This window comes from Aquila chrysaetos, chromosome 22 (genome assembly GCF_900496995.4).
Source record: "Aquila chrysaetos chrysaetos chromosome 22, bAquChr1.4, whole genome shotgun sequence".
In the NCBI taxonomy this organism is placed as follows: Eukaryota; Metazoa; Chordata; class Aves; order Accipitriformes; family Accipitridae; genus Aquila; species Aquila chrysaetos.
Window position 1 is genome coordinate 20,942,999 of NC_044025.1, and position 24,872 is coordinate 20,967,870.

General features: G+C 51.9%; 1 protein-coding gene across 2 annotated transcripts in view; it reads left to right on the plus strand.

Moving 5' to 3' along the window:
- Window positions 1-24,872, plus strand: part of ARHGAP26 (Rho GTPase activating protein 26) — a 155,695-nt gene that overhangs the window by 72,348 nt on the left and 58,475 nt on the right. For both annotated transcript variants that reach the window (XM_029997869.2, XM_029997867.2), the window contains exons 13-17: window positions 2,508-2,573; window positions 3,831-3,905; window positions 13,755-13,842; window positions 14,997-15,055; window positions 16,002-16,107. In XM_029997869.2, the coding sequence (XP_029853729.1) occupies window positions 2,508-2,573; window positions 3,831-3,905; window positions 13,755-13,842; window positions 14,997-15,055; window positions 16,002-16,107 (394 nt within the window). The remainder of the gene's footprint in view (window positions 1-2,507; window positions 2,574-3,830; window positions 3,906-13,754; window positions 13,843-14,996; window positions 15,056-16,001; window positions 16,108-24,872) is intronic.

Consider the following 24,872-nt stretch of genomic DNA (forward strand, 5'->3'; position numbering starts at 1 on the left):
GCCTGCACAAAAGGGTTTCTACATGGTGGTTTCCTGCTTCTCAGGTACCCTTGTGCTTGTGTTTATCAGTGATCTGGGGTATGGTAGGCTGTGCCCCACTGATGGATGGCACATTGATTTTATGCTGCATCTGTGCTTGGAGACTGGTTGGGAATGGTGCTGGAGAGCCCTCCAGGTGCCTAGCAAAGGGCCCTGGAGCTTCTGGATATTCGCACATCCTATGGCACAGGCGTCCTGCAACTTGTGTGCTTATGTTGGCTCAGCACTTCAGTGTGCTTGCCCAGAAAAATATAATAGAGCTGTTTTACTGTTTCACTGTTTCAGGTTCTTGTGCCATTCATCACACAAGAAACACCACCAGCAGAGAACTCAAAACAAGTGATTAGTAAGGGACTGTGCCATGCGAGCCATAGGCAGCCAGTGAGCTGGCAGCTTATCATGCACCAGCAGTGAATCTGTGTTTAAATAAGCGATGTGAACAGGAGGAATGCAAAGGAATAAAATTGCACGTGCCTTGCTGTGAGGACTGCCAGCCCGGGGCTCTGATCCCTTCCTGCTGTGCTCTTGATAAAATGCAGTTTTGTGTCTCTTGCAACACGGCATTCCCTCAAGTCTGTGCAGACGTAGTCAGTGGTCTGCTTTTAAGCTAACGCTACACCTTTTCTACCTTCTGGACTTTGACATCTTGAACCGCTCAGCCATGCTGTACGATCCTCTGTCAGGCACGGCTGGGAAAATCCCGCTCCTTCCGCGTGGCAGCCGGGGAGCGGAGCGGCTCGTGGCTCTCCCCCAGCCCCCGGCGATGCTTCTCCCGTCCGCTGGGCCCACGCTGCCGTGGGAGGTGGGAGGGCAGCGGGGACAGACGCATCCCCGCCAGCTCGAGGGCCAGCCGGGGCAAAAGGGTTTTGCTTGAGGTGGCATGTGGGAGGCGGGTGGGCTGCGTGCCCTGCCTCCCGTGTCCTCAGCCCAGGGTGCTCATCCCGGCCCCAGAGCCCGGGCTGACTTTGCACACCCTTCTGGGGCTTCTGCCATATGAAAGGCTTCCCAAACCTTTATACAGGGAGGAAGTAATTTTCCTTAACAAATAGATGTCTGCAGGCAGTGTTTTCCACGCAGTGGTGGAAAGCTGACTAAGGGATGAATTCTTCCAGCAGGTATTTGGGTCCGCGTATTAGTAATTCCTTGAAATTAAACGTGAAAACCTGCAATGGCATGAGTTAATTGAGTTTTACATTCCATTAACTTGAGTGTTTTAGGTATTACTCTCAGGCAGAGTCAGCTGCCTTCAGGATATCCTAATTTGCACCAAATAAATATTTCATTTGTGCTAACAAAAGAAGGGGCTGTTCTTGAACTGTGCACATCTGCACAGAGTGAGGGTAAATGGGATGTAACGCATAGTGTTCATGAGACAATATTGTTTAGCCGGCCTTTTGCATTGCCGAGGGGCAGGAGTGTCTGCCTCAAGTGTGGTGCAGGCATTGGTGGGGGGCCAGGGTTGGCACTGGCTGGCTCCCCAGGGCCAGGTCCCCTCCCGCTGGTCACAGAAGATGCTTCGGACAGAGGTTTCACCCGAGATTTGTTCCCATCTCCCAGTCCCTATCACTCTTGCACCGCCACACGCTCTCTCCTCTTTGTGTTATGTTTTTACCTCCACGCTTTCACCTTTCTTTTGATTTCTTTACTCCATTTTACTTCACAGTTGCTGCTCACAGTTATCTCCTGCTTCTCTCTTCCACTTGTTTTTTTTCCCAGTTCTCCTTTTACCATCACTTTTCAATGTTCTTAACCTGTCATATGGCTTGTCCTTGAAAAAACCTGCATCTGCACAAACCCACCTCAAAAGCCCCAAGAAGAAATCCAAGGCACCGAAGGCCCCTGCCCCGCTGCCCCAGGCAAAGCCTGGGAGGTCAGTCCCGGACCCCAGATATGCAGGCAGTCCCCAGTGTGGGGTGATGGAGATGGCCTCAAGATGAAGACATCTCTCCAGCACACAGATGGCTTAGTTAGCTGGGTGGAGAGCTGAAAGGATTTGTAGGAATTACCTGGGACTCATCAAGCAAGCTGCCTCGTGTGCTGTTTTCAAGGATTTGTTGTGTCATATATGATTCCTTTTTTTTCCAAGCAACCTGTTGTCAAAGACAAAGGTCTCTTCAGGTTATCTCACCTTCATCCTAAATTAATATTTTGACCAACTGCAGACGTAAATGCCTGACAGAGCCTGGGGCTCTGCTGCTCGGCAGGCGTGGGAGGTGCTGGTTCAGAGGGATGCGGAGGCTGAAATGACAGATTAGTGTTCGGCGCTTGCCTGGGTTACACCTGGTACAAGCTACCGTACTTGTGCCTTTCCTCCCTGAACACCTAATTTATCTCCTTCTCCTTCCTCCCCGCCTCGTTTGAGCAGTGGTACAGTATTGTCAGTGACGACTGTGGGATGAGCGTTGTGCTCAGTGTGAAGCCATCCCTCTGCTAGGTGTTCATCACTTCTCTCTTCTCTTCCCTTTCAGCTGCCCAGTTGGATAATATTGGCTTCAGCATTATCAAGAAATGCATACATGCTGTCGAAACAAGAGGTAGAGCAGTTCACCAGATGGTCTTGTTTTGGGGGACGGCCTTGCAGCTGTTTGTAGCGGAGCAATTGCTTACCTGCTCTTTTCATGAACAAAAATGATTCATTAACCCTCAGAGACCCACATCAAATAAACCCTGTAATATGCTCAGGCAGATGCTTTTGCTGAGACATGCGTTTGCCCTGTGGCTGGGGTTAGCAGGGGTTAAGCAAACGTCAGGGGCAGAGTTAGGAAATAATGCACTGTATGTGCAAAATGGGGGAAGGGACCGAAGCTGGGGACTTCATTTGAGCATCCCTTCATGTGGTACTGCTGCAAAGCACTTCCTCTCATGTGGGATTACAAATAGATCTGTGTTTCAATCCTTCCCCTAAATCTCTTGTGAAGACTATTTATATACAGATGGGCTATCTTGTTAGCATCTGAGCCCCTCACAGTGAAATATGGGTCTTGTTCTCACATCGTTTCTGAGAGCGCTGATGCCTGCACTAGGTAAGAAAGAGGCCTCACAGGAAACTTTGGGCTGAGTAGGGCTCTGAGCTGGCAGTATTTCTGCCCATGTTCTTTCACTGGGGTCTTCTTCCTGCCCATAGGCAACGTAATACATTGTGGGCTATTCAAATGTGACATTTTCCCCTATAATATTTGCAGCAGTACAGAAACTGCTGTCAAGAGCAAAGGAACACCTGGGGGCAAATTAAAAAAAAAGAAACAATTGGGTAGATCAGACCAAACAAGGCAAGTGCAGTTCTTGGGGAAAGTTCAGAGAACTCCAGCCGGGGAGGTACAGCACACCCAACCTGGGGTGCTTCAATGGGAAGGGGCTTCTGTCACCACGTCCTTTGGCTGTTCTCTGCCCTAGCAAGTCTTTTGGTTCAAGGCCTCGTTGTTCCCTAGATGAAGAACACGCAAAAGGCTCAGACCTCAACCTGAAGAACTTGGCACAGTAAAATTTTCCAAAACTGCCCTTGTGTTATATGTTAAGTGCAGATCCTTCATGGTGCAGCTATAGCTCCTTTGCTGACTGTGGGGTGGTGGAAAGGTGTCCTTAGATCTTTTATTCCTGAGCTAATTGGGGGTAATACTTTTAATCGATACATGAAAGCCTTGACATCAAACCCAAATTTTACCCTCTTCTATAATTTTGTATGTAGTTGGTGAGAGGGCTTTATTATTTTTGCTATTAGAGAAGCCAAAGAAATGAAAGAAATGTTAGTAGCTCTTATGACATTCTCCTAATAAGCTCTTTATTTTTCCTAGGGATCAATGAGCAAGGGCTCTACCGAATCGTTGGAGTAAACTCTAGAGTTCAAAAGCTGTTGAGTATATTAATGGGTAAGTATCTTGTATTTTTTTAAAGGCAAGTAGATTGTGCTGCTTTGAAGTCTTGCCAGCCAAGAACAGAGGCTCTTGTTGGGGTACCTAATCGTGGTGAATGAGCTTTTATGACCACATGCTGTTAGAGGCCGGGAGGTCCCGGGGCAGCACTGGCAGGTTGCTAAGGTAGGACTCATGTAGGACATTGCTTTAAAAGGTCTTCTGGTGCAGTCACTGGTGTCCTGCTCACATGCGCTATGAATTTTGGCAGCCTTCCCAAATGCGAACTAAAATCTTCAAAGAAATAGCTGAAAGCTTTGGTTTTTAATCTCATACCTGCCACGTTGTTCCCAGAATACTTTTTAATTATTTTCTCTTGTGTGTTGCATGCTGCCTGTGACTGTTCTTACTTTCCCCTTGGACCTTCTTGTGCCTGTTCTAGCACGGTCTTGCTCAGACCTTCCAAGCATGTGTTTCCCTCATGCCTAAGGCATCGGGTCCTGCAGTTCTGGGTGCTTGGGAGGAGAGAAGGTATCGGGTCACACCATGGCAGAGCTTGCTGTTGACAGTGTGGGGCTCCTCTGAGCACTGGCCCCAACGTGCAGCCACCCTGCATCTGCCCAGCAGCCCTCAGAAACCTCTCCCCACCTCTGAGATGATATGATGGCAAGATGTGGTGTTGGCTACAAGTGCCTTTGTGCTCTGAACCAGCATTCCCATGGGCCTAATCCGAGCACTGAAACATGTAGGAGCAAACAGGTCTTGTGATTGTCAGTGACCTGGTAGTTGTTCCTGGTGCAGGGCTGAGACTACTACAGCTGACTTTTCCTGGAGTGGTTCCTTGTTGTTGGTGTTTGGTTTCCATGACCCCATAGCCACGCAAAGCCCTATTTTGGGTCATGCTTATTGGTCTGCATTGGAGAATCTGTAGCCTGACTCCCAGCCCAGCTTGTGTGTCAACAACCCAGGGGTTATACTTGACCGAAAAAGAAATGTGAGGCATTTCCCTCTTTGGTCCTCATGCTGCCTTCCAAGGTCTTGGCCCCTCCAGCAGAATCTCCCCTGCTCCATGTGCCCTTGTCTGTGGTCCAGGCTGGTGCTGAGGTCGGCCATGGCTGTGTGTGACCAAATGGACCATTTCATCCCCTGAACTGGCAGGTGGCATTTCCATCCCCCAGCTGCAGCCTTGTGGGAGTCTCTCTGTCCGGACATGCATGAGAGACACATTTGAAGAACCATTTTGAGAAAACACACACTTGGGTTGGAGCAGCGGCAGCTGCCCTCCACCAGTCCCAGCTCATGCTTCTCAGACTTGGCAAAACAACTTATGAAATAGGTGTAATAATGAAGAAACAAATGCTTAATAATTTGTTAGCGCTCTTATGAATGTGTTTGCTACCCCATGGGGGAAATAAGTGACATTTGTGGTCTTCTTCCTCTTTACATTTGCTTATTATCATTCCTTTGCAACATGACTTCCTTTTCCTTGCCTTCACAAAATGCCAGTGCTCCTTTCTGTGTGTATTTCTCCTTGCAAAAAGTTTTAATCAGTTGTGTTTCACTTTCAACATCTTTCCTTCTCCTCTTCCAATTCCCCCGTCTTTTCCCACTGTTAAGATGTTCACTGAGCAAAGCCCGTGGTGGCTGTTACAGTTGTCAGCATTAACCTATGCAAAATTGATAATCTAGGGATAATTAGGAAACAGAAGGGTAGGGCTCTAAATCAGAGGCTGTCGCAAGGGGACCTCTCTGCACCAGTTTTGCCGTGGCATTTGGAAAGTTCGCTGCAGTCACAAGAGCTGGTGACTGACTCTTTTATTAGTAGAAGTTTGGCACAGGTTCTGGGGCATGTGAATATGTCCTGCTAGCCACCCAAGTACAGCAGATAAGCCAGTGCTGTCTCACGGCGCGCACATTTGGCACTATTGTGTTAGAGCATTGGTTAAAGAGCATTGCTGCCCACCGATAAAAATAGGCTGGGGATTGGGTGCCCCATGGCGCAGCAGGCCTGACGTGCCAGGTCCTCTGCTTACGCTTTTCATGCCGGTGTGCATCATCTTGCGAGCTAGCAGAGCAACTGATCCTGTTTTCTTCTTACAAGGGCGGTCTCGGGCTGTGTCAGTTCTGGGTTGAGGTGGCGGGGCTGTGACAGATGGCAAAACTTGCTTGGTTTAAGAGCTCTCCGGAGCTGGGAGGGATTCAAAGTTTTGGACACCATCCAGCATCCATTATCTCCTCAGCGACTGAAGCCACTCAGCTGTCGACCTCATGTCTCATAATGCGGTGATATATTGTCGGTGGTTTTTCTTTGTCCCAGCACATCTTCATTAGTTGTTGGTGCTGGAAGCCCCATCGGAGGCGAGTGCATGCCCGGGGCTGCTGCTCGGGTGGCCCAGTGCCTGCTGGAAGCAGGACCTCCTTTGGGGATCTCCCGTGCTGTCGATCACCGGGACGCTTTGCAAACCCCTGACTCCGTATCTTTCGCCAAATCGCAGGCGATTAAATCATCTTTGACAGTCCCAGCGTTCAGGCTGTCTGTGAAGTCAGACAACGTGTCCGTTGTCAAATCCCCTTCTGTTCTCGGCTGCCCTCGAGGCCCTGACGTCCTGCCGGTAGCGGCACCGCTCCGCTCAAACGCTTGTGTTCGGATCCAACCCTCGTGAACGGAGGAGCCAAATTGTCCTTACAACTTCAGGTTTCCCTTATATTTAGAAATGAATGTGGGCAGCGTTACTGATTCACATGCAGTTTAAATGGCAAAAAGATCAAGTTTCCCTGAGCGGTGGCTGGTGTCAGTGACGCTGCCGGGAAGGCCTTTGGCACGAGGTGTCTCTGCAGGAGGTCGGCACTGCGCTCGGCCGACGGCGGAGCAGAGCCTTCCCGTGGGCAGCAGCCGGGTCAGGGACAGCGCAGGTCTCGCGCTTGGGCAGAACAGCTTGTCTTTGTCTAAATCGGGGTGAAGCGAGGAGGGGTGCCTCCCCCAGGGCTCGTGGGAGGCAGGTCATCTGTGGCAGAGCAGGCTGCCTTTCCCTAGCCTTCACCATCACCATGCACTGTCAAAATGAGGACAGAACTCAAAAAATAAAGTTTTATCAGTCGGAGCTCCCTTGAAAGGGTTTATTGTGGAAGTGTGTGTGCACAGGACGGCGGTGGTACCAGCAGATGACACCAAGTTGAGCGGCAGTGTTGATCTGCTGGAGGGCAGGAAGGCTCTATGGAGGGATCTGGACAGGCTGGATCAATGGGCTGAGGCCAATTGTATGAGGTTCAACAAGGCTCAGTGTCGGGTCCTGCACTTGGATCACAACAACCCCATGCAGCGCTACAGGCTTGGGGAAGAGTGGCTGGAAAGCTGCACGGTGGAAAAGGACCCGGGGGTGCTGGTCGACAGCCGGCTGAATATGAGCCAGCAGTGTGCCCAGGTGGCCAAGGCGGCCAACGGCATCCTGGCCTGTATCAGAAATAGTGTGGCCAGCAGGAGCAGGGCAGTGATTGTTCCCCTGTACATGGCACTGGTGAGGTGACACCTCGAGTACTCTGTTCAGTGTTGGGCCCCTCACTACAGGAAAGACATGGAGGTGCTGGAGCATGTCCAGAGAAGGGCAACGAAGCCAGTGAAGGGTCTAGAGCACGAGTCTTATAAGGAGTGGCTGAGGGAACTGGGGTTGTTTAGTCTGGAGAAAAGAAGGCTGAGGGGAGACCTTATCGCTGTCTACAACTACCTGAAAGGAGGTTGTAGCAAGGTGGGGGTCGGTCTCTTCTCCCAAGCATCAAGTGATAGGACAAGAGGAAATGGCCTCAGGTTGTGCCAGGGGAGGTTTAGGTTGGATATTAGGAGAAATTTCTTCACCCAAAGGGTTGTCAGGCATTGGAACAGGCTGCCCAGGGAAGTGGTTGAGTCACCAGCCCTGGAGGTATTCAAAAAGCGCATAGACAAGGAACTTCAGAACATGGTTTAGTGGGCATCGTTGATGGTTGGACTTGATGATATTAAAGGTCTTTTCCAACCTAAATGATTCTATGATTCTACGATCTGCTGCTGAAACTCAGCACTAAGATGAGCAGAGTGTTACAGCGTCTGACCTGCTCTTCTTGCTCCTTCCCAACGTGAGCCATGAGGGCTGGTGAGTGGGACTTCCTATGGCCCCTTGCTGCTGGGATATAATATGCCCTACGGCTGTTTTGGAAATCTCTCGAGCCACCCAGGTGCAGGTGAGAATTACGGCTGGGTGATGAGGTGGTGCCCCAGGCGGTTCCCCTTGCCCTGGAGAAATTGGTGAGGAATTGAAACCAGCTGTCTTACGGCAGCAGCTTTCTCCATCCCAGGAAGCAGATGGAGAAGGTCCTTAGAAAGGGCTTCGGGTGATGGCCGTGTGGGATGGGCTGTGCAGCAGCCGGGGGCGGCTGCCTCGGGGAGCATCCCCGGCATTGCACGCGAGTGTCTTGCTGCGGTTCCATCATGACTGTGGGTTTGGGGGTGTCCGATCAGCCCGCGCTTCCCTCCCCGTTGCCGCGCCGCCGTGCCGTGGCCAGCCCCGTTCCCTGTCCCGTGGCACCCGTCCCATCACCTGGGGTCCGCAGGGATGAACGCGCGGAGATGAATGGGGCCCCCGTCCCCTCCGCCGCTGCTGCTGTTTGCCTCCAGGAAGAAAACAAAGCAGCAAAACTAATTTTGGGGGAATGGGAATGGATTCCTCCCACCCCTGAATTACTGTGTAGATCCTGCCATAAAAAAGCACGTTCTAATTTCTTCTTGATTTAGATCTAGAGTGCTGCAGGTCCCTTTTTTTTTTCCTCAAATATCGCCTATGTGAGGCTGTGAAAACCCCCTTTGGTTTCGCAGCTCGGGGAGAGCCAGGAAACGCTGTCCTGTGTGGCGTTTGTGACCACACAGAATGAGTGAACAGGAACGGGGGTGATGCTGCAGCAGCTGGCAGTGTCATGGGGTGAGCAAAGTGCTTTCTTCAGTCTCCGCTGGAATAAAAAGCTTGGGGAAGTTAATTTTGCACTCCCTTTCCCCCTACCCTTTCAATTCAGCCTTTTCCATATCTGCTAAGAGACGTCAGATTAGTAATTTACAGCAATAAGCAACTTCAGGGTTAATACTGAATTTGGCCTGTGGGTGCTTTTGCAGGCCCTATTTCACATTTACACCAGTTCATGTGGAAATGTGTCCTTGTGCAGAGACAGAAGTTCGCTGTGGTGCTGGCTGCAGCCATCTCTAGCTGGGGAGACAGATGCTACATCTGTAACCCACAAAGCTAACTTTTTGCAGACTCATAAATTTGAAGGTCAAGGGGAACTGATTATCTGCTCTGAGCCTTTTCATGAGACCGACCGTAGAATTTCACCTAGTGTTTCATGAATCATGGCTATAAACTCCTGGATGAGCTTTTGAAAAGACATCCAGTCTTGAGTTGTTTGTTCAACTTCAGTGGAGGCCTTGCTATTAAAAAGGTTCTTTTTAAAAAGGATTTTTTTGTTTTTCTTTTTACTATACCAAGCTTATCTTTAATCTATTAAAATTGCCTCCTTAAAAAGGTAGTGCAATAGGAAGTTGCCTTGGCATTGGTGAGGAAGGATGGTGTTCATTTGTGTGATTGCTGAGAGAGACACGTGATCTTTGTGTGAATATACATTTCTTAAATGTTTACTTTTTCAAGTGCTCCTCTTGATGGTTTTTTTTAATTAAAATAAACCCTTTGCCCTAAGGGAAAGCCTAACTCTTATTCAGTGCATTCTTCTAATTAGTTTTAAAATTACACTGTGCTTACCTATTGCTTTAAAATTCAAAAGCTCATTATACGTGTCTGTGAAAAGACAAATACCCACTGAGCTGAATCCGTGGGACCAGATGGTGTCGGCAGCTGTATCTGGCGTCAGGCTTGGCCTTGGTCGCGGTGAGTGCCTCTCTGCGCCTGCTCCGGCTCTCCAGGGACGCTTGGCACATCCGTATCACTGGAAGGACCCACAGCCGTGTCTCCCGGGTCCCTGCAGAGGTTTCCCAAGGATCTCAGTGGGAGCAGGATCCCCATTGTGTTTCCAGGTCCTGTTCACCCATGGCTTGGTGCAGTCAAAGCCTTCAGCTCCATTTGCGCTCTGGAGCGGTTGAGAGATTCCAGGACCGAGTTAGCAAAGAGCGTTCATGAAACAGCATCCAAGCAGGAGAGAAACAACATGCTTACACCTGCAAATGGGGCACGTTCGTGCCCTGCTCTTCCCTCCTACCCAGCTGCGACCGGCGCAGTGCTTCTCGCTTTTTGCATGGAGGAGTTGCTGTCTGTACTCTTGGTGCTCGGCGCTCTGCGTGAGGTATCCACGGCCGAGCCACTTAATGCCGATCTGATGGTGGCTTTCCAGATGATGGCTGTAATTGTCAGCAAAGATTAAAAAATAAACGCCATCCGCGTTGGTGGCTGCTAGGGGCGGGTGTGCAGATGGCAGCGGTCACCAAGGAGCCCCCCCCGGTGCGGCCAGCTCGGCTCCGGCCCCCGTGGCAGCAGGGTCCCAGCGTGGGTGGAGGTGCCGAAGAAGGGAGCTGTTGCTGCTTCCTGAAGGCTCTTTTATTGTCAAAGCATTAAGGTATTTTCACAGAAATCAGTAAAAATAGCACATTATTGATCTCACTGTGGAACTTTGTGCAAACAGGTCTGGCTTCCTGACCTGGGTTGGTGGTTGGCAGAAAGCAGGGAGAAGCAGAAAGCTGCAGACTCCTGTGAGCACGGTTTGCCGGTGGCTGGTTCAGATCTGCCTTGGGAAGGAACAGGCTGCTAGTCTGGAGCCTCCTATTTACTTTGTCCAGAACAGCTGCGCATTTTTTTGATTTCTTTAAAGGAATTTTTAAAAGGAAAGATAGGAGGGGAAAAAATGCAGAAAGGAAGGGAAGGCCCCGGAGGAGATGGAGAAAAGTATGCTGCAGTATTCGACAATGAAAATAGAGGCGCTTCGGAGGCTCCCTCATTCCAGATGCTTGTGCTGCACAGAGCTGGAAACCGGAGGGCAGGAGGGCAGATCCCCGGTTCCTGTGGGACCTGTGAGCCGGTGCTGTGAATCCCGGGCAGAGACGGGGTGTGGGGTAAGGGCGGGCAGTGCCGAACCCCCTCGGCACAAGCACCGAGAGCGCGGCGGGGTGCAAGGCTGGCACACGTGCAGTTTTGCATCGTGGGACTGGATTTCCTCTGGACACATTGGCGTTGCGGCTGTGCGGATGCCCTGTTCCCACAGAGCGGTGCCAGGGGCTGGAAGCGCATTGCGATGCAGAGGTGCGGAGGTGGTCCTGGGCCCCTTGCACCGAACTGCGGCCAGGCGAGCTGCTCTCCTGGGAGGCTGCTGACGCCGATTGCCGGGAAGGGCTGGCTGAGGCTGTGCGTGGCACTGCACTGGTGGTACCTCACTGCCCTCAGACCCGCCACGTGTCCTGGGGTGCCAGTTTGGCCGATGCTGGGATGGACATGCTCCAGGAGCCGTGCCGCTCCCCTCTGCCTGGCTGTGGGAGAGCGTCCTGTGGTTTCAGGATGCTCCTGCCCATCTCCTCCAGGGTCTCATTGCAAAGTTTGCATCAGGCCATTACAAAGCGTCACCCAGCATCACCATTTATACCTTTTCTGCAAGTCAGTAACGCTCTGGGTGCTGGCTCAGAACAGCCTCGTGCTGCAAAAAGCAGCTGTCAGTTGGGAAGCGCAAATCCGCACTTTTCTGCAGAGCTTGGTGCAGCCCGTCCTGCAGCCGTCCATGCGAGCTGCTGCGGGGGCCGGCCTCTGCCCTGGCCCGGGGGGGCTCGGCTGGGAGCTGGGCTGACGGGAGCCACGTTCGGAGAGTTTCCCAGGCACACGGTGCTCTGCGGGGCTGGAGAGGATCTCTTCCTCCTGCTGGTGAGGGTCCGCGGTTTGGAAAATGGCTTCAAGGCTGCGGGGTGGGAGTGATCCCAGCAGCTTTGTCAGACAGTAAATTGGGGGTTCAGCCACGCTGGAGAGCTCAGCGGGGGGATGGATGCAGTGTCTGCTCGACATCAGCGGGAAGAGGGTCTCGATGCCCGGGGCTGGGACCTCGTGGGACCTGGTGAGCATAGCCAACAGAAGCATCGTATAATGTAGCTTGTGCCTCTCTCGGGTATCCTTTGCCATTGACTTGTCAAAGCTGAAGCTGTCAGGGGAAACTAGTTATTGCCAGAAAGCGTTTTGGAGATCCATTCGTGTTTTCATCTAAGGCAGCCGTGGACGGTCAGGAGCGTGAATCCTCGGACCTCGCCTCTGCTCGATGGTGGGAACAAGGACCTGGGAAGAAGCATCCTTGGAGGATGGCAGTGCAGAGGTGTGCGCGCGTCAGCTGTAGCTTGGAGACCTTCCTCACGGGCACTACGAGAGCCGCGCTCGCCAGCTGTGCTGGCAGCCAGCTCTCCGCAGCGTTACGTGCGGAGCTTGGTGACAGGGTGGGGACGAGCCACGGCGAGGGGCTGCAGTGGGTGGATGTGGACGGCAGCTCGATCGCCGCCGTCACTCACCGATGTTGCGCACCGAGGGCCTGGAACCGTCTGGTGTGTTGTGGGGTCTGGGCTGGGTTCTCTCCATGCTGGGAGGTTTGCCATCGTACCCGATGCTCCCCGAGGCTCGCTGCTCGCGGCGGCTCAGGGGCTGTTGCGGAGCCCTGCGTCTGCCGTGGGGGTGGAGGAGGGTGAATCGGGCATTTGAAAATTAAAGATGGCAAGAAACAGCCTGCGGTGGGGAGGATGGAGGAACAGAATGGGATGACGTCAAGAGGCCAAAGGTGACAAAACAAACTGCAGCGCAGTTCTGCCGCGCCGGTGACCTTCCCAGCCGGAGCCACTGCTGCGCTCCGTGCCCTGCACCGCTTCAAAACACACCGGGTGCTTCTCCTCTCCCTCGCCGCTAGCGCAGCTCAAACCAGGCGGGAGCATCCTGGAGCAAACCAGGAGCATCGCTGCTCCCGCCGCGTACCTTGGCAGCGGCGAGAGGCTCCCGGGTCGTGGCCGTCCCCGGGGGTCCTGCGGGTATTCCTGCTCTGCGAGGTGACGGGAGCTTCCCAGTCCGAGGCCACCTCCCAGCCAGCGTCGGGCCGGCGAGGGCGGCGCGTGGTGGCACGTTCCTGGGGCGGTGAGCTGAGCGGGTAACGGCGGAGAACGTGCGAACGCCGGCTGTGCCGAGCCCGTCCGCATGCAGCAGCCCTGCTTCCTCCCTCCCGTCCAAATGAAACGCAGCCGTGGAGCCGAGGGAGCGCGGAGCTGCCTTCCCACACCCTCCGCGGGCTCCAGGGACTCTTCCCCGCCTGGGGTGGGAGGTCGAGCCGCCTCCTGTCCCCCCGCACACCCGGGCAGGGCTCCTGCCGCTGCCACCCCGTCTTGTCCTGCCGCCTGCTCGACGACCCGCCGACCGCCACGCAGGCCGTGCCGCCGTCGCTGCCGTCGCTCGCGTTGGTTTAGGCTGCGGCAATGCCTCGCAGCCTACTTGGGGCTGGGATTTTCTGCTGAGTCCTGGGGCGGGGGTGTCTCTGTTTGTCTGGGCTCCTGTCGTGTTTGTGCCCTGCCCTGTCACTACTGTCGCTGAACACCACAGTCTTCTGCGCCCTGTGTAATGTCACGCTTTGAGTCAAACTGCCAATCTCATTGCTCATGATTAATGTTTTTCTTTTCTTTTTCTCGTCCCATGCAAGTGAGCGTGGCCCGTCTCGTGTAACAAACTCTGCTTCCCTGCAGAAGTGTCTGTTGGGGATCGGTTTGTGGTCACTGGGCTGGGGAATAGCAAATAAAATGGGACGTGACAGTCTTCCCACACAGCTGAGCTGGTATGAGCTGGTATGAGCTGGCATTATCTTCACTTTGGTTCGCTTATTTTTTTTTGTCTTTTTCCTTAGATCCCAAAACAGCTACAGAAACAGAAACAGAGATCTGTGCAGAGTGGGAGATAAAGACCATTACTAGTGCACTGAAAACTTACCTGAGGTAAGGCAGAAAAGGTTCATCTGTCATGTGGCTTCAGGATGGATTCGGTGACAGGTCTGGGGCATTAGTGCCTGTTACTGCAGATTCTTAACAATAGCACTTTAACAGAAACAAAGAAGAAACTGCTCTTCAAGAATTTATTCTGGCTTTTCCCGTGACCCTCCAGCATGTTTGAGTAGGATCTGGGGAACACGATCAGCTCCCTGACAGATCCATGTATCGTACAAACATGATTTTAGAAGCTCATTCTTGCTTCCCCTGCCTTGATGTAAGCTTTTCCCTAAGCTTTTCACGATGGGCTTCCACCTAATGAGCATGTGGCAGAAGGTGAGCACAGTGCTCCTCTAAGGGCCGTGGCTGTAGTGCTTTTTCAGAACTGGGTGCTGAGCTTTATTGTAGTAATAATTTCTGTATGCAAGTTGATGCTATTATCATTGTGGGTTATCTTCCCAAAGGGTTAGTTTGTTGGCAGCAGTCAGCATCTCATTATCCACAACATGCTTCTACCTGTTGTGACTGCAGCTTCTTGCTTGCTGTTGCTGTTCTGTGTGTTGGGTTTTATTTGAGAGAGAGAGAGAGAGAGAGAGTGCACAAGAGAGAGGCTAAATCCAATTAGGGTGATGAGTATAATTAGCTTGGTGGATCTCAGCCTAGAAAAATCACAAAACACTACATAATTCTACATGATTGGCAACCTTTGCTCCAGAGTTTGAACTGTTTGCAAAGCAATGAAGAATGTCGGCAGCACCAAGATGTCCCATCGAAGGGATGTGGAAGTGGGAGGGGAGAATGGGGAATTTAATGGGAATGGTGACTGTTAAAGTTTTATGACTAGGCTTGTTTCTCTTTTTAATTAATTTTTAAACTTACTTGGAAATCATAGGCTCACTGACGTCCTGAAACTCTGTGTTACTGTGTAACTGAAGGAATGCTAAAATTAAAAACTAATTCAGTGTGGGGCAGAAAAGGGAGGAAGAATAAATCAAAGGTTCAATAGATTTTATTCCTTCTGATGGGGAGAATTAAGTAGAGTTGCTGTTGCTTAATTCTGCACTTTTAAAAATGGAGCTGAATTTATGGTAAGGGCAAAGCTTTATTTCTGTGGATTGTATTACTCAGATGTGTTTTGTGCATGTTACCTTTTTATCTTCCAGAATGCTTCCAGGGCCGCTCATGATGTACCAGTTTCAAAGGAGCTTCATCAAAGCTGCAAGTGAGTTTGTTGATGTTTATGGCACCGGTCTGAAAGAGGAGTGTAATTTGCAAGTAGCTGAGCATAACCTCTGCCCTGCTGCTTCCCCACCAACCTCCTTGTTCTTAAGTCCCGGAAAGTAGAATAAGAATGGAGAGACGAGGGGCATGTTGTTGTTTGGGACTTACCGGATGAAAAGGAAACGCAGATGGTGCAGGGGCAGCGGAGAGCTGGCTGGTGGCAGTAGCTGCTGCTGCAGCTCTGTCTTATTTTGACCATCATCTGCCAAAATGAGGCAGGCCGTTGTTCAAACACCACCTGTGGTGCTTTGATGAGATCAGTTGCGGTTCTGATGTCTGTGCCACTTTCCTTTGACCGCCCTGGGAAGGTGCTTTGTATGAGAGCAGGTAGCTCTCCGTTGGCAGCTGTGCCGCATGTGCGCACGTGGATGGGACCAGGGGGTCAGGAGGGCTCACGTAGTCCGTGGCCACATCGGCGGTGCCTTCCTTGCACGGCTCCCACTTAGGCTGTCGGGGCAAGTCTGCCAGCACCTGCGGACCCAACCAGCCTGTGGAGCACCAGATGCGACAACCTCGCCGGGCGCTGTGCTGAGCACGTCCTGACAGTGCTTGGGAACACATTGAACAGGAACGTGCTGATGTTCCCGTTGCTGGAATCGGAGAAACACTGCTTACAGCCAGCCCCTTCCCTGATCACAACTGGCTTTTCACATGGCTGGCATCTGCTCTCAGCTCACTGTTTCAGCCCATTAGTTTCTTCCTTTTGGAAACAACTGGTTGGAGTTGGCAGAAAGGAAAAGTGCTGTCGAGAGTATCCGCAGCGTGCCTGGGTGTAGGGTGGAGTAGGTCCCTAGGACGTCTGTCACTGCTAGTGTTCAGGCCTGCATGCCTCTTTCCATAATAACCCCCCTGATGCGGGGATAAATCATCTTTTCTTTCCAACACAGAACTGGAGAATCAGGAGTCGAGGGTGTCAGAGATCCACAGCCTCGTTCATCGGCTCCCAGAGAAAAACAGGCAGATGCTGCACTTGCTCATGAACCACTTGGCAAAGTACGTTTATGACTGATATGTTTTTCTCTCCTTTTTCCACTTCCTCTGAAAGTTAATAGTGGTAGAAAAGTTTCCTTGTGTGTGTATGCGGTGTTGAGTCATATCTGGTTGGCGAGTAACTGGAAACCCGTGTGTGAGCGAAACGAGGGCTGACAGAGGGAGCGGTGCAGGAGGGAGGGAGGGGGGCTTTCCCGCTGACCCACGTCCCTGCCATCCCCTGCCTGGGCGGCTGTGCTCCGGCCCCGCGGTGGCAGGAGGAACCCATAGGCTACGGGGCATATAGCATTGCTTTTAATGGCATGGTAATGGCGTTCAGCTAACCAGAAGGCAGAGAGGAGGTTAAGCTCCTCACTGGGTTTCAGATCAAGCCTAGTATTAAAGGACTAAAAGCTATTTCTTTGCTACAATAGAAGACTACTCTGGGGCATATTTTCTGCCTTTATGCAACCTGATGAATCAATACTTCTAGGTCACCTTGAAACTCTTCGAGGGCAAAGGGATTGAATAATTTTTTTTGCTTTCAGTGATAGAGCTGACCTATAATTTCCCGTCTTCTTCCTGCTCCTGCTGGTTACCATGGAAACCTTTGATTAGTGTTTGAAAAGTGAAAGCATCATCAGGTGTTTGTGCCAGCCTCAAGGCTGCGGGGTCGTCCCTGCCCTTGCTGTTTGCACCGGCGCTGCGTGAGCAGGAGGGATTAGGCAGGACTTGGAAACCTGGGGAATGAGTTAATCGACATAACCGTTTGGAAGAAGGTCTGGGAGAACCTGAAGTTATCTGTTTAAGAGAAGAAGTAACAAATGGTACTTGAAATAGGCTTAAAAATGACTCCAGATGCTTTCTTATGACACGGGTTTGTATCTGTTCCATGGACTCCCCAGCAAGGCTGTTAAAAAACAAAGAGCTGGTTTAGATCTTGGTTTCAAAACCAAGCATTTACAGGCTTAAGCCAAGGGCCAGGCAGTTCCAGGTACTCCCATCGGCCAAATATGCGTGAGGAATCTCATAACCGCTTAAGTGCTTTTCATTTAAAGGAAAACCTGGTGGTGTTTGAGTGAGAGACATGGAGTGGGGAGGCAGGTAATACAATGGGGTTCATGCTGTTTTAGTAGGGAAGGAACTAAAACAAAACACAAAGAAACAATGAGCGTAGTGGTGCGTGCTATGTTAGGAAGAGAAACAGCTCATAGTGGTTATTTAATGGGAAAAAAATTATCTCAGAGGAAGGCAGGAAGCCGAGGAGCGAGAGCCTGCTCTGCTGAGCCCGCCACCCTGCAGAAGCTCTCCCGGCCCTGGTGCTGTTCCTGGGGGGATTCCAGGCTGTGGGGGCCAGAGGAACAGCCAGCCCCGGGCACGGGCCCTCCAGCATCCCTCCTGTGTCAGTCCTGCAGCCCCTGCACAGCGGCTCTCCTGCCGTCTGCTCCGGGGCCACCCGGCAAGGAGCACCTTGCTCCAGGAGCACCCGGAGGGCAGCCTGGTCCGGGTCTCATTGCTGTGGCTCTTGTAAATGAGCCGGTTGAGGCAGAGGTACCATAAAGCCGGATTAAAGACGTTGTGGTGGAGATAAAGCTTCCCATCTGCAGAAGGTGTTTGGAGGGAGGGAGAGGGTGGCAGAAGGGATGGGGGCCTGGCTGTCCCGGGTGACCTGCATGGGGAAGGGGGATGCTCCGGGGTGGGGACCGGCCGGGGTTTGGGTGCTGCCCCGTCCCTGGCGGGGGGAGCTGAGAGCTAACACAGGCAAAACCGAAGGGCCCCTTCCTGACCCTGCCGAGCTGGGCTGCGCTTCTTGGAGGGGATTGCCTCATCTGTTTCTGTTTGGTTTTTTTTTTTTATTATTATTTTAAGTAATGTATGAATAATCAAGATTTGCATTTTTATCAGATGAGCTAAAAAAATATTTCTCACAGTATTACTGCGGAGATCTCTTACACTAATAGCAGAACTGTATCGGTCAAATAGAGAGTCTGTCCCATGTCATCTTACATCTCTTGGTTTTTTGGTTTCCGTGTTCGCTGTTGCTTACTGAAAAGTGACATGGGGCTCTTCATGTGGCATGGGGCTCCAGTTAATAACAGTAATAAAACCGTGCTAACAGAGCAGATACATTAAAAAATGGCAATTATTAACACAAATTAAATATCAGCTGGGATAAGTGCCTCTGAGGTGGTAGAGCAGTGCCCTTCCTTCTGCGCAGCAGAGAAATGTCGTGGGTTTCCCGTGGCGGCTGGGTGCCCCCCCTGCAATTCGGCGTGCGGCGAGAGGGGCTCGCACCCCAGCGGTCCCCGGGCGGGCAGGGGGACGCCGGCACTCCGGCTCCCGGGGGAAAGCACCGCTGCTCCCGGGGCACGGGAGGGGAAGGGAGAGCTGGAGACGGGGGGAGGACAGATGCCGAGGACAGGCACAGGCAGGGTGGAGGGACGGGAGTGTATAAATAGAAAATGAAGTTGATTTCTGCCTCTTACTGCACCTCTAAGCCTGTTTGCGCTGCCTCCTGTCTCACGTTCAGGTGTCCAGGCAATTACCCACTGTGAAATACAGAGAGAGCGTGAGCAATCCCTGTCCGTGCTCCTTCGTCAGGAATGTAATGCTGCAAATTTCCTCCTCTGCTCTACAGACCCCGGTTCCAGTGAAAGTTGCTATTATGTTATTCTTTGACCCATGAGTAGGTGAAACCTTTAATTTTCCTTCTTGGGACGTGCTCACGCTGTCAGGATTCCTGTGATAAACCCAGCTGTGATTTACTGTTCCTGAAAGAGAGGAGATCTCTTTGTTCTGATGTTTTTCCATGGGGATTTCTGCAGGAAAGCCTGGACACCCGCAGTCCGGACCGTCCCAGTAAGCCCCGTGCCTGCATCTGCTGGCCCTGCCAACAGGCATGTCTGAGGCTGCAGCAACTGAAGTTAGTGAGACTCTGGATGACCTTAAAAATAGCCTGGTTTCTCTTGTCTCAGGCCAGAATAGCCCATGTCTTTCAAAGAATTGAAAGGCAAACCCAACACATATCTTCTCCTGTTTCTTGTAGCTGTTTTAGTTACCAGAGTCACTATTGCTTAGTCAGTCTGTTAATCCTTGGAGCTTTTGGTGTTTGCAGGGGATGGCTGGTGAGATTGCTCCTCATCCCCTGCTTTAAAAATAAGAAATACACTTTTTAAAAAGCTACATGAAGAACCGATGCCAGTAGACGTGGCGAGCTCGCTGTGCGAGCGTGTGTGGTACCCGAGCAGCCGCGGCCGTGACGCTGCCGCTCGCCACTGCGGGCTCCCCGCTCTCCCGAATGCCTTTTCCAGCATCATTTTTTAGCAGTTTGTGCCCAGCCTTCCCTGCACCCGTCAGGGCAGCAGGCTCGAGCTCTGCATGGCGTGGAACTCCTCACGCTGTCTTCAGGCTTTTCTCTCTCTTTATTCTGGGATTTTTTTCCCCCACTGTTTCTAGCTGGGAAAGGAGGAAAACAATACTTCCTCGGTGCTGCAGAGCACCTTGGGTGCAGCAGGCTGTCCTACAGCACGTCACCTAGCAACACGCTCGTGCTCGCACGCTTCTGAGTTGTTTTGCTGCAGATATCTCCTTTTGGCCCAGCACCTATCTCCAAGAATGGCTACATGTAGTTTCAAATGCTTTTTTATCAATAGAATGTGCCATCTCTGATTAAACCAATTTTTTTTTTCTGCCAAATAAGTTAAAGCAGTTCAAAGTGAAGCGGAGGCACGCATGGTGTTGCTGAGCTTGCAGGTGGCTGCGCCAATGGTGGTGCCGGGAGTGGAGCTGGTTGCAGAAAATTGCCATTTTTGTTAGTGGAGCTGCGATATCATCACTGTCTTTTTCTTCTTTTTTTAATGTACTTTCTCACCAAGGAGTAAGTGCTTTGAAGGTGCAGAGCAGGAGGATTTCGTTCTGATTATGTTTCGAGCATTTAGGAATTTTTTTTTTTTTTTTGCACGGGACATAATTTGACATCTGAGCCTTGCCTTGTTCTTGTGGCAGTGAAATCCAGGTGCTCCGATACAGATGGTGCCGTGCTTGTGCACCCTTCGGCGGGGCTCCTGAGACCGTCCTGCGGCTCTGCATCACTCCGTGCATCGCTGCTGCTGCTCCGTGCATCCCCCCGGCCCGAGGAGCAGGGCTGCCCCTGCCTGTGCGTCCGCCCCTCTCCTGGCAAAAGGTCAAAACAATTAAGGAGGCTGCAGAAGAAATGTGTGTACGTGTATTTAGCAGAATTAATTATCTTTAATCATTCACAGCTGCAGCCTGGCCAGCAGTGACTAGTTCCCTTTTTTTTGCTGCGGTGGTGTTTTCTAATTTACGTGTTTTAACCAACATGATAGTGATTGCTATCTCCAGCACAAATTGTTTTCCACTTATCAGTGCGGATGGTTTCCATGGGCTCTGCAGGGCGGCTGCTATCAGCCACAGCCCCACAGATACAGCAAAACCCACCCTCCGATACAGCCCCTCGACGGGCCGGGGCCAGGGCTGGACGCGGAGCGAAGCGCATTTCGGAGGGCTCTCTGCTGAGCGAGGGTTTGTTGGCAAAGGAGAAGAAGAAAAAAATCCTCCAGGTCTTCTGCCTAAAAATACAACCCGGCACTTGTTTTCCTTCGCGTGGAGCAGTCCCGTCCTTGGCAGCCCCGCGCCGTGCTCCCCGGGCTGCGCTGCCCGAGCAGAGCCCCGTGGGAGCCGGGGTCGCCGGCAGCGGCGCGGCGCTCGCCATGGCGTGCTCTGGGCCCGGCGGCTTCAGGAAACCCACCGAGGCACCTGCATAGGACTCGGGGTGGCTGCTTCCCCAGAAATGTGCTTTTCCTTGGGTTGTTTTCCCCGTTTCCCCCCGAAGGTGCAGCCGGCGAGGAGGCTGACGCCTCTTGGCACAGCAGGTCTGATTTCATCCCTGTGGCAGCTGTTTATGCTGCTGTCTGGTAACTATTCATTTGCTTGATTTATGTATTACTTCCAGTAAGTCATTCTTGTCCAGGACGTTCTGGAAATTTCCACTAGCCGCTGAGGCCTCTGAGATGCATTTCTCTCATATGCTCCTCGCCTGATTTGGCTGCCAAAAGAAAATAGCGAGCAAGCTCTCTGACCTCGCGTGGCCAGGCCAGGCAGCGATCCTCCCGCGCTGCCGCCTGCTCGCCGTGCTTTGGAAATGCCGTTTTTTTCCCTGGTGCCTGTTTCTGATCCCTTTGGATCACGGCAATGCTGGGTCCTGGGTGAAGCCCAGGGAGTTCCAGTGACCCAAAGAATCTGGATGCTCCTGTGGGTAGCAGAAGGCACATCACACGAGAGGTGACTCCCCGTAGGCACGCTCTGCCGTGCAGGAGCTGGGAGAATCCTGCCTGGGGGTCATCTGTCCAGGGTCTGGCTCTTGCTGTGCTTTTTTCCCCCTCTTTCCTTTTTTTTTTCCTTTTTCTCTTCCTGGTTTGTTTCTCTGCTTTGTGTCTTGGTTTAGAGCATCAGGTCCTGGCACCTGGGGAGCTGGGATGGGTGCTGCCGGGGGCTGCAGCCTGGTGAGCGCCGAGCCTCTGTCCCGTGCTGGAGCCAGTGCCAGTCCCATGCTGGAGCTGGTACCAGTGCTGCTGGTGCTGCCGGGCACCCCCAGAGCTGCTGTGCTGAGGCATCCTCAGTCCCATCTCACCCAGTACACTGTCTTGCGAACGGCTGGTTTTAAGGGAGAAGCAGAGAGGGGATGCTGTGGGGTGCAAGCCCAGCCTGGCTGCAGCTCCCCGGAGTTTCATCCCCACCATGGCGGCCAGTGAGCACCAGTGCCTCCAGGTCCATCACCTGCTGGTGTGCGTGGAGGTGTGTATCTGTGTCGGTCCTGCTGTGTGTGCGCGTTGCCTATACGTACCCTAGGCGGGCAGGGCAAAAGGTGTGAACCAGCGTGCAGAGTAAGGAAGAAGGAAAGTTTAGGCTAACCCTGCTAAACCAAACCAAAACAAGAACATCCTTGGTTTTGAAAATACATCCTAAGCAACTCTTTTAAATCATCCTCTTCCTGATTGGAGCTAAGCCTGCTCAGATCAATAAAAATCCCTTTTGTTTTAATGCTTTGACATGATTAGCAGGTATAGCCAGTTGCCTGTTTATTTTTCTGTTCCTGCGTGGGAAAAGCCAACCAAGCCAGCAGCAATGCAGTGGGCTCCCTGCAGAAGGCAGGAGACGGGGATTGGGAAGGAGCAGCCTGGGAGGGTGGCTGAAGGGGAAGGTAACGGCTTCAGCAGCGCGCTGTGCCGAGGACCCGTCCTCGCTCCCGGCTCCGGGAAGGCAGCGTGACGTCCTCCGAGTCTCCCTCCTCCGTCGGATCGGGCTCTGTGCAAATTCTGGGGTATTTTTAACATTGGAGACAGGCAGCGGATGAGAGATTGCTCTGCAGATTAGTTTGAAATCTTAGCGCGCCCATCTTGCCTGACTAATTTAATTACAGCATTTAACTGGAACCACCTGTAGCTCTGCGGAAAGGCAAAGGCCGCGGAGGTCCGCAGGCCCCCGGCAGAGCCTCCAGCGGGAGCTGCGCTGCCTCTCGGGCTCCCCCGCGCTCACACGCCTTCCCAGCATTCATGAAATCTGCAGGGGTTTGCCCTAATGTCTCCCTTGTTTTCTTAGGTTTTGCGTTAGGCTCCTGAAGACAATTTTACGTTTTAACATAGTTTGTTAGGGGGGTAGTTTTTTCAACCAGGGAGCTTTGCAGAGAGGAAGAAGCCTGCCCCGTGCCTTCTCCTGCCTCCCCGCAGAAACCCTGTGCATGTTCAGATCCCGCAAAGGCGGAGGCAGCAGCACTTGAATGTGGTCAGTGGGCACTCAGACCTCCCCGGCCGTCACAGCGGTTTCTTAGATGGTCTTGTTCTGTTTGCAAATGGCCTGCATCCATTTTTCTTCTGCTACTACAAAATAATCCACTGGATTATTGATAATGTGCCAGTAGATTGGCTCCTTCCTCCTGCACGAGTTCAGAGTACACTACACCAGATACACAGCAGCAGCACAGGGAACGTGGTCCCGAGCTGCGTTTGCAATTAGCAGCTGGGGTGACGATGATGCTGTGACTGCATCCCCTTGTTTTCCTGGTATTTTCTCTGCTCATGACTTGCGGTGAGGGGCATCCTTTCCCACCGCTGAAGCCCTGCTGCGGGAGGCAGCCCGTGCTCAAGGAGCAGCTCTGACGTGATGCAGCGGGTCCTTATGAACCATTCGTGCTTCGGAGCCGGAGGTGTCAAAGCCTCGCGGGGCAGCCACAACACCTTCGGTTTCCCCCTGCCCTTTGCTCGTCTCTCCCTCACGTGCTTTGTTCGAGGAGCTGGCGATGCTCTCTGCAGAGCTGAGACTGCTGCGGGCTTAGCAGGTACTGGCGGGGGCACGGTGTTGATGGGTGTTCGGCTCCCTGGGGATGCGGCCCCGGGAACACCGGGCGCAGCGTGCAAAGCATGAGGCTGGGTGCATGCCCTCCCCCTCGCCAGCTCTTCTGGTTTTGTTTTTAATATGAGATTCTGCAGAATTAAAAAAAAACCAAAAAAACCCTGTAGGTGTTCACTGTGTTTTTTGGGCTTGGCTTCCTGTAATGTGTAAATTAGCAGAAGGTTTTGTTCTGCTTCTGCAAATGAACTTTTAACCTCCTTAGCCTGGGTTGTCAATAGATTAGCTGTTTACATTTTCTGGTAGCTTTTTCTTCCATGCTTCTCCAAGAAGTCCTTATATTTTCTGAAGGCTCCCCACTTTTTAGCTAGAGAGGGAGGCACTTCAGAGACTGTAGCATCTCTCTTATCAGGTTCTTCGCAACTCTTGTATCTTCATCAAGCATAAGAGTCATCTCTCTAGATACGATAATGGGTGTCTTAAATTAGACTAAAGCTTACATCACCAACGCTAGCAAGACCAATCATTTAGTAGCATGTAATGCGGCATATGCTGGGATTGCTGTGGAGTTTCTGTGGTTGAACATCTCTGCCGAGCTCCTGCCGGATGGCTGGGATCTCTGGGAGAAACACCAGGCGTTTTGCATTACTCAGGCGTGAATTCTTGCGGGCTTGCGTTTGAACTTTGTGTTGTTAGATAGAGGTCATTGATAGCACGTAATTATCTGGATTCTTTTTAATTGTTTATCACAGTGAAATTGAAACTATGTACAGAAACAAATTGAATCTAGAGTGAGCAAAAGATTTCCAATAAATAGCTGGCGTCTCTCCCTGGTGGTGCCTCCTCCGTCCCCTCAGACAGAGTGGGACTTAGACATTTTAATGAGAGGTTCTCTAGATTGCTCTTTATGCTGAACAGACCCAGTACTAAACCAAATTCAATTATATAGATTTTAGTCAAATCTTTTTTCAACAGACCAGCGCCAAGATGTCTTTGAGCTGGGGTTTTCCGTGGGATGCTGGGAGAGATCCCTGGCCAACCTGGACCTGTCTCCTCTGTCCATCTTCAAGTGACTAAACTGCACATCTAGTCGAGGTCTAGACTTTTTGTGACTTTATTTTTAACTACGTTCAAACTTAGAAGCATATGCTTTTAAAAACTTCTTCTGCTGTTGCATGTGAAAGGTGTGGGGCAGAGGGTCTGAAAGCTGCCATTTGGGGCCAGGAAGGCCGGGGGGCTCCAGGAGCCACTGCAGGAGAAAAACCGAATGCAATCACAGCTTCCATGTAGAAAAACCCTGGCGATGCTGGCACCCATGTGGGGAAAAGAGCTGGTTTGTGTAGGATGTTCTCTGGCTTGGTGGTGGTGCCAGGTGTACCAAGACTGACCTGAGGGAGCCGGTCCCGCTTTCCACGGGCTTTATG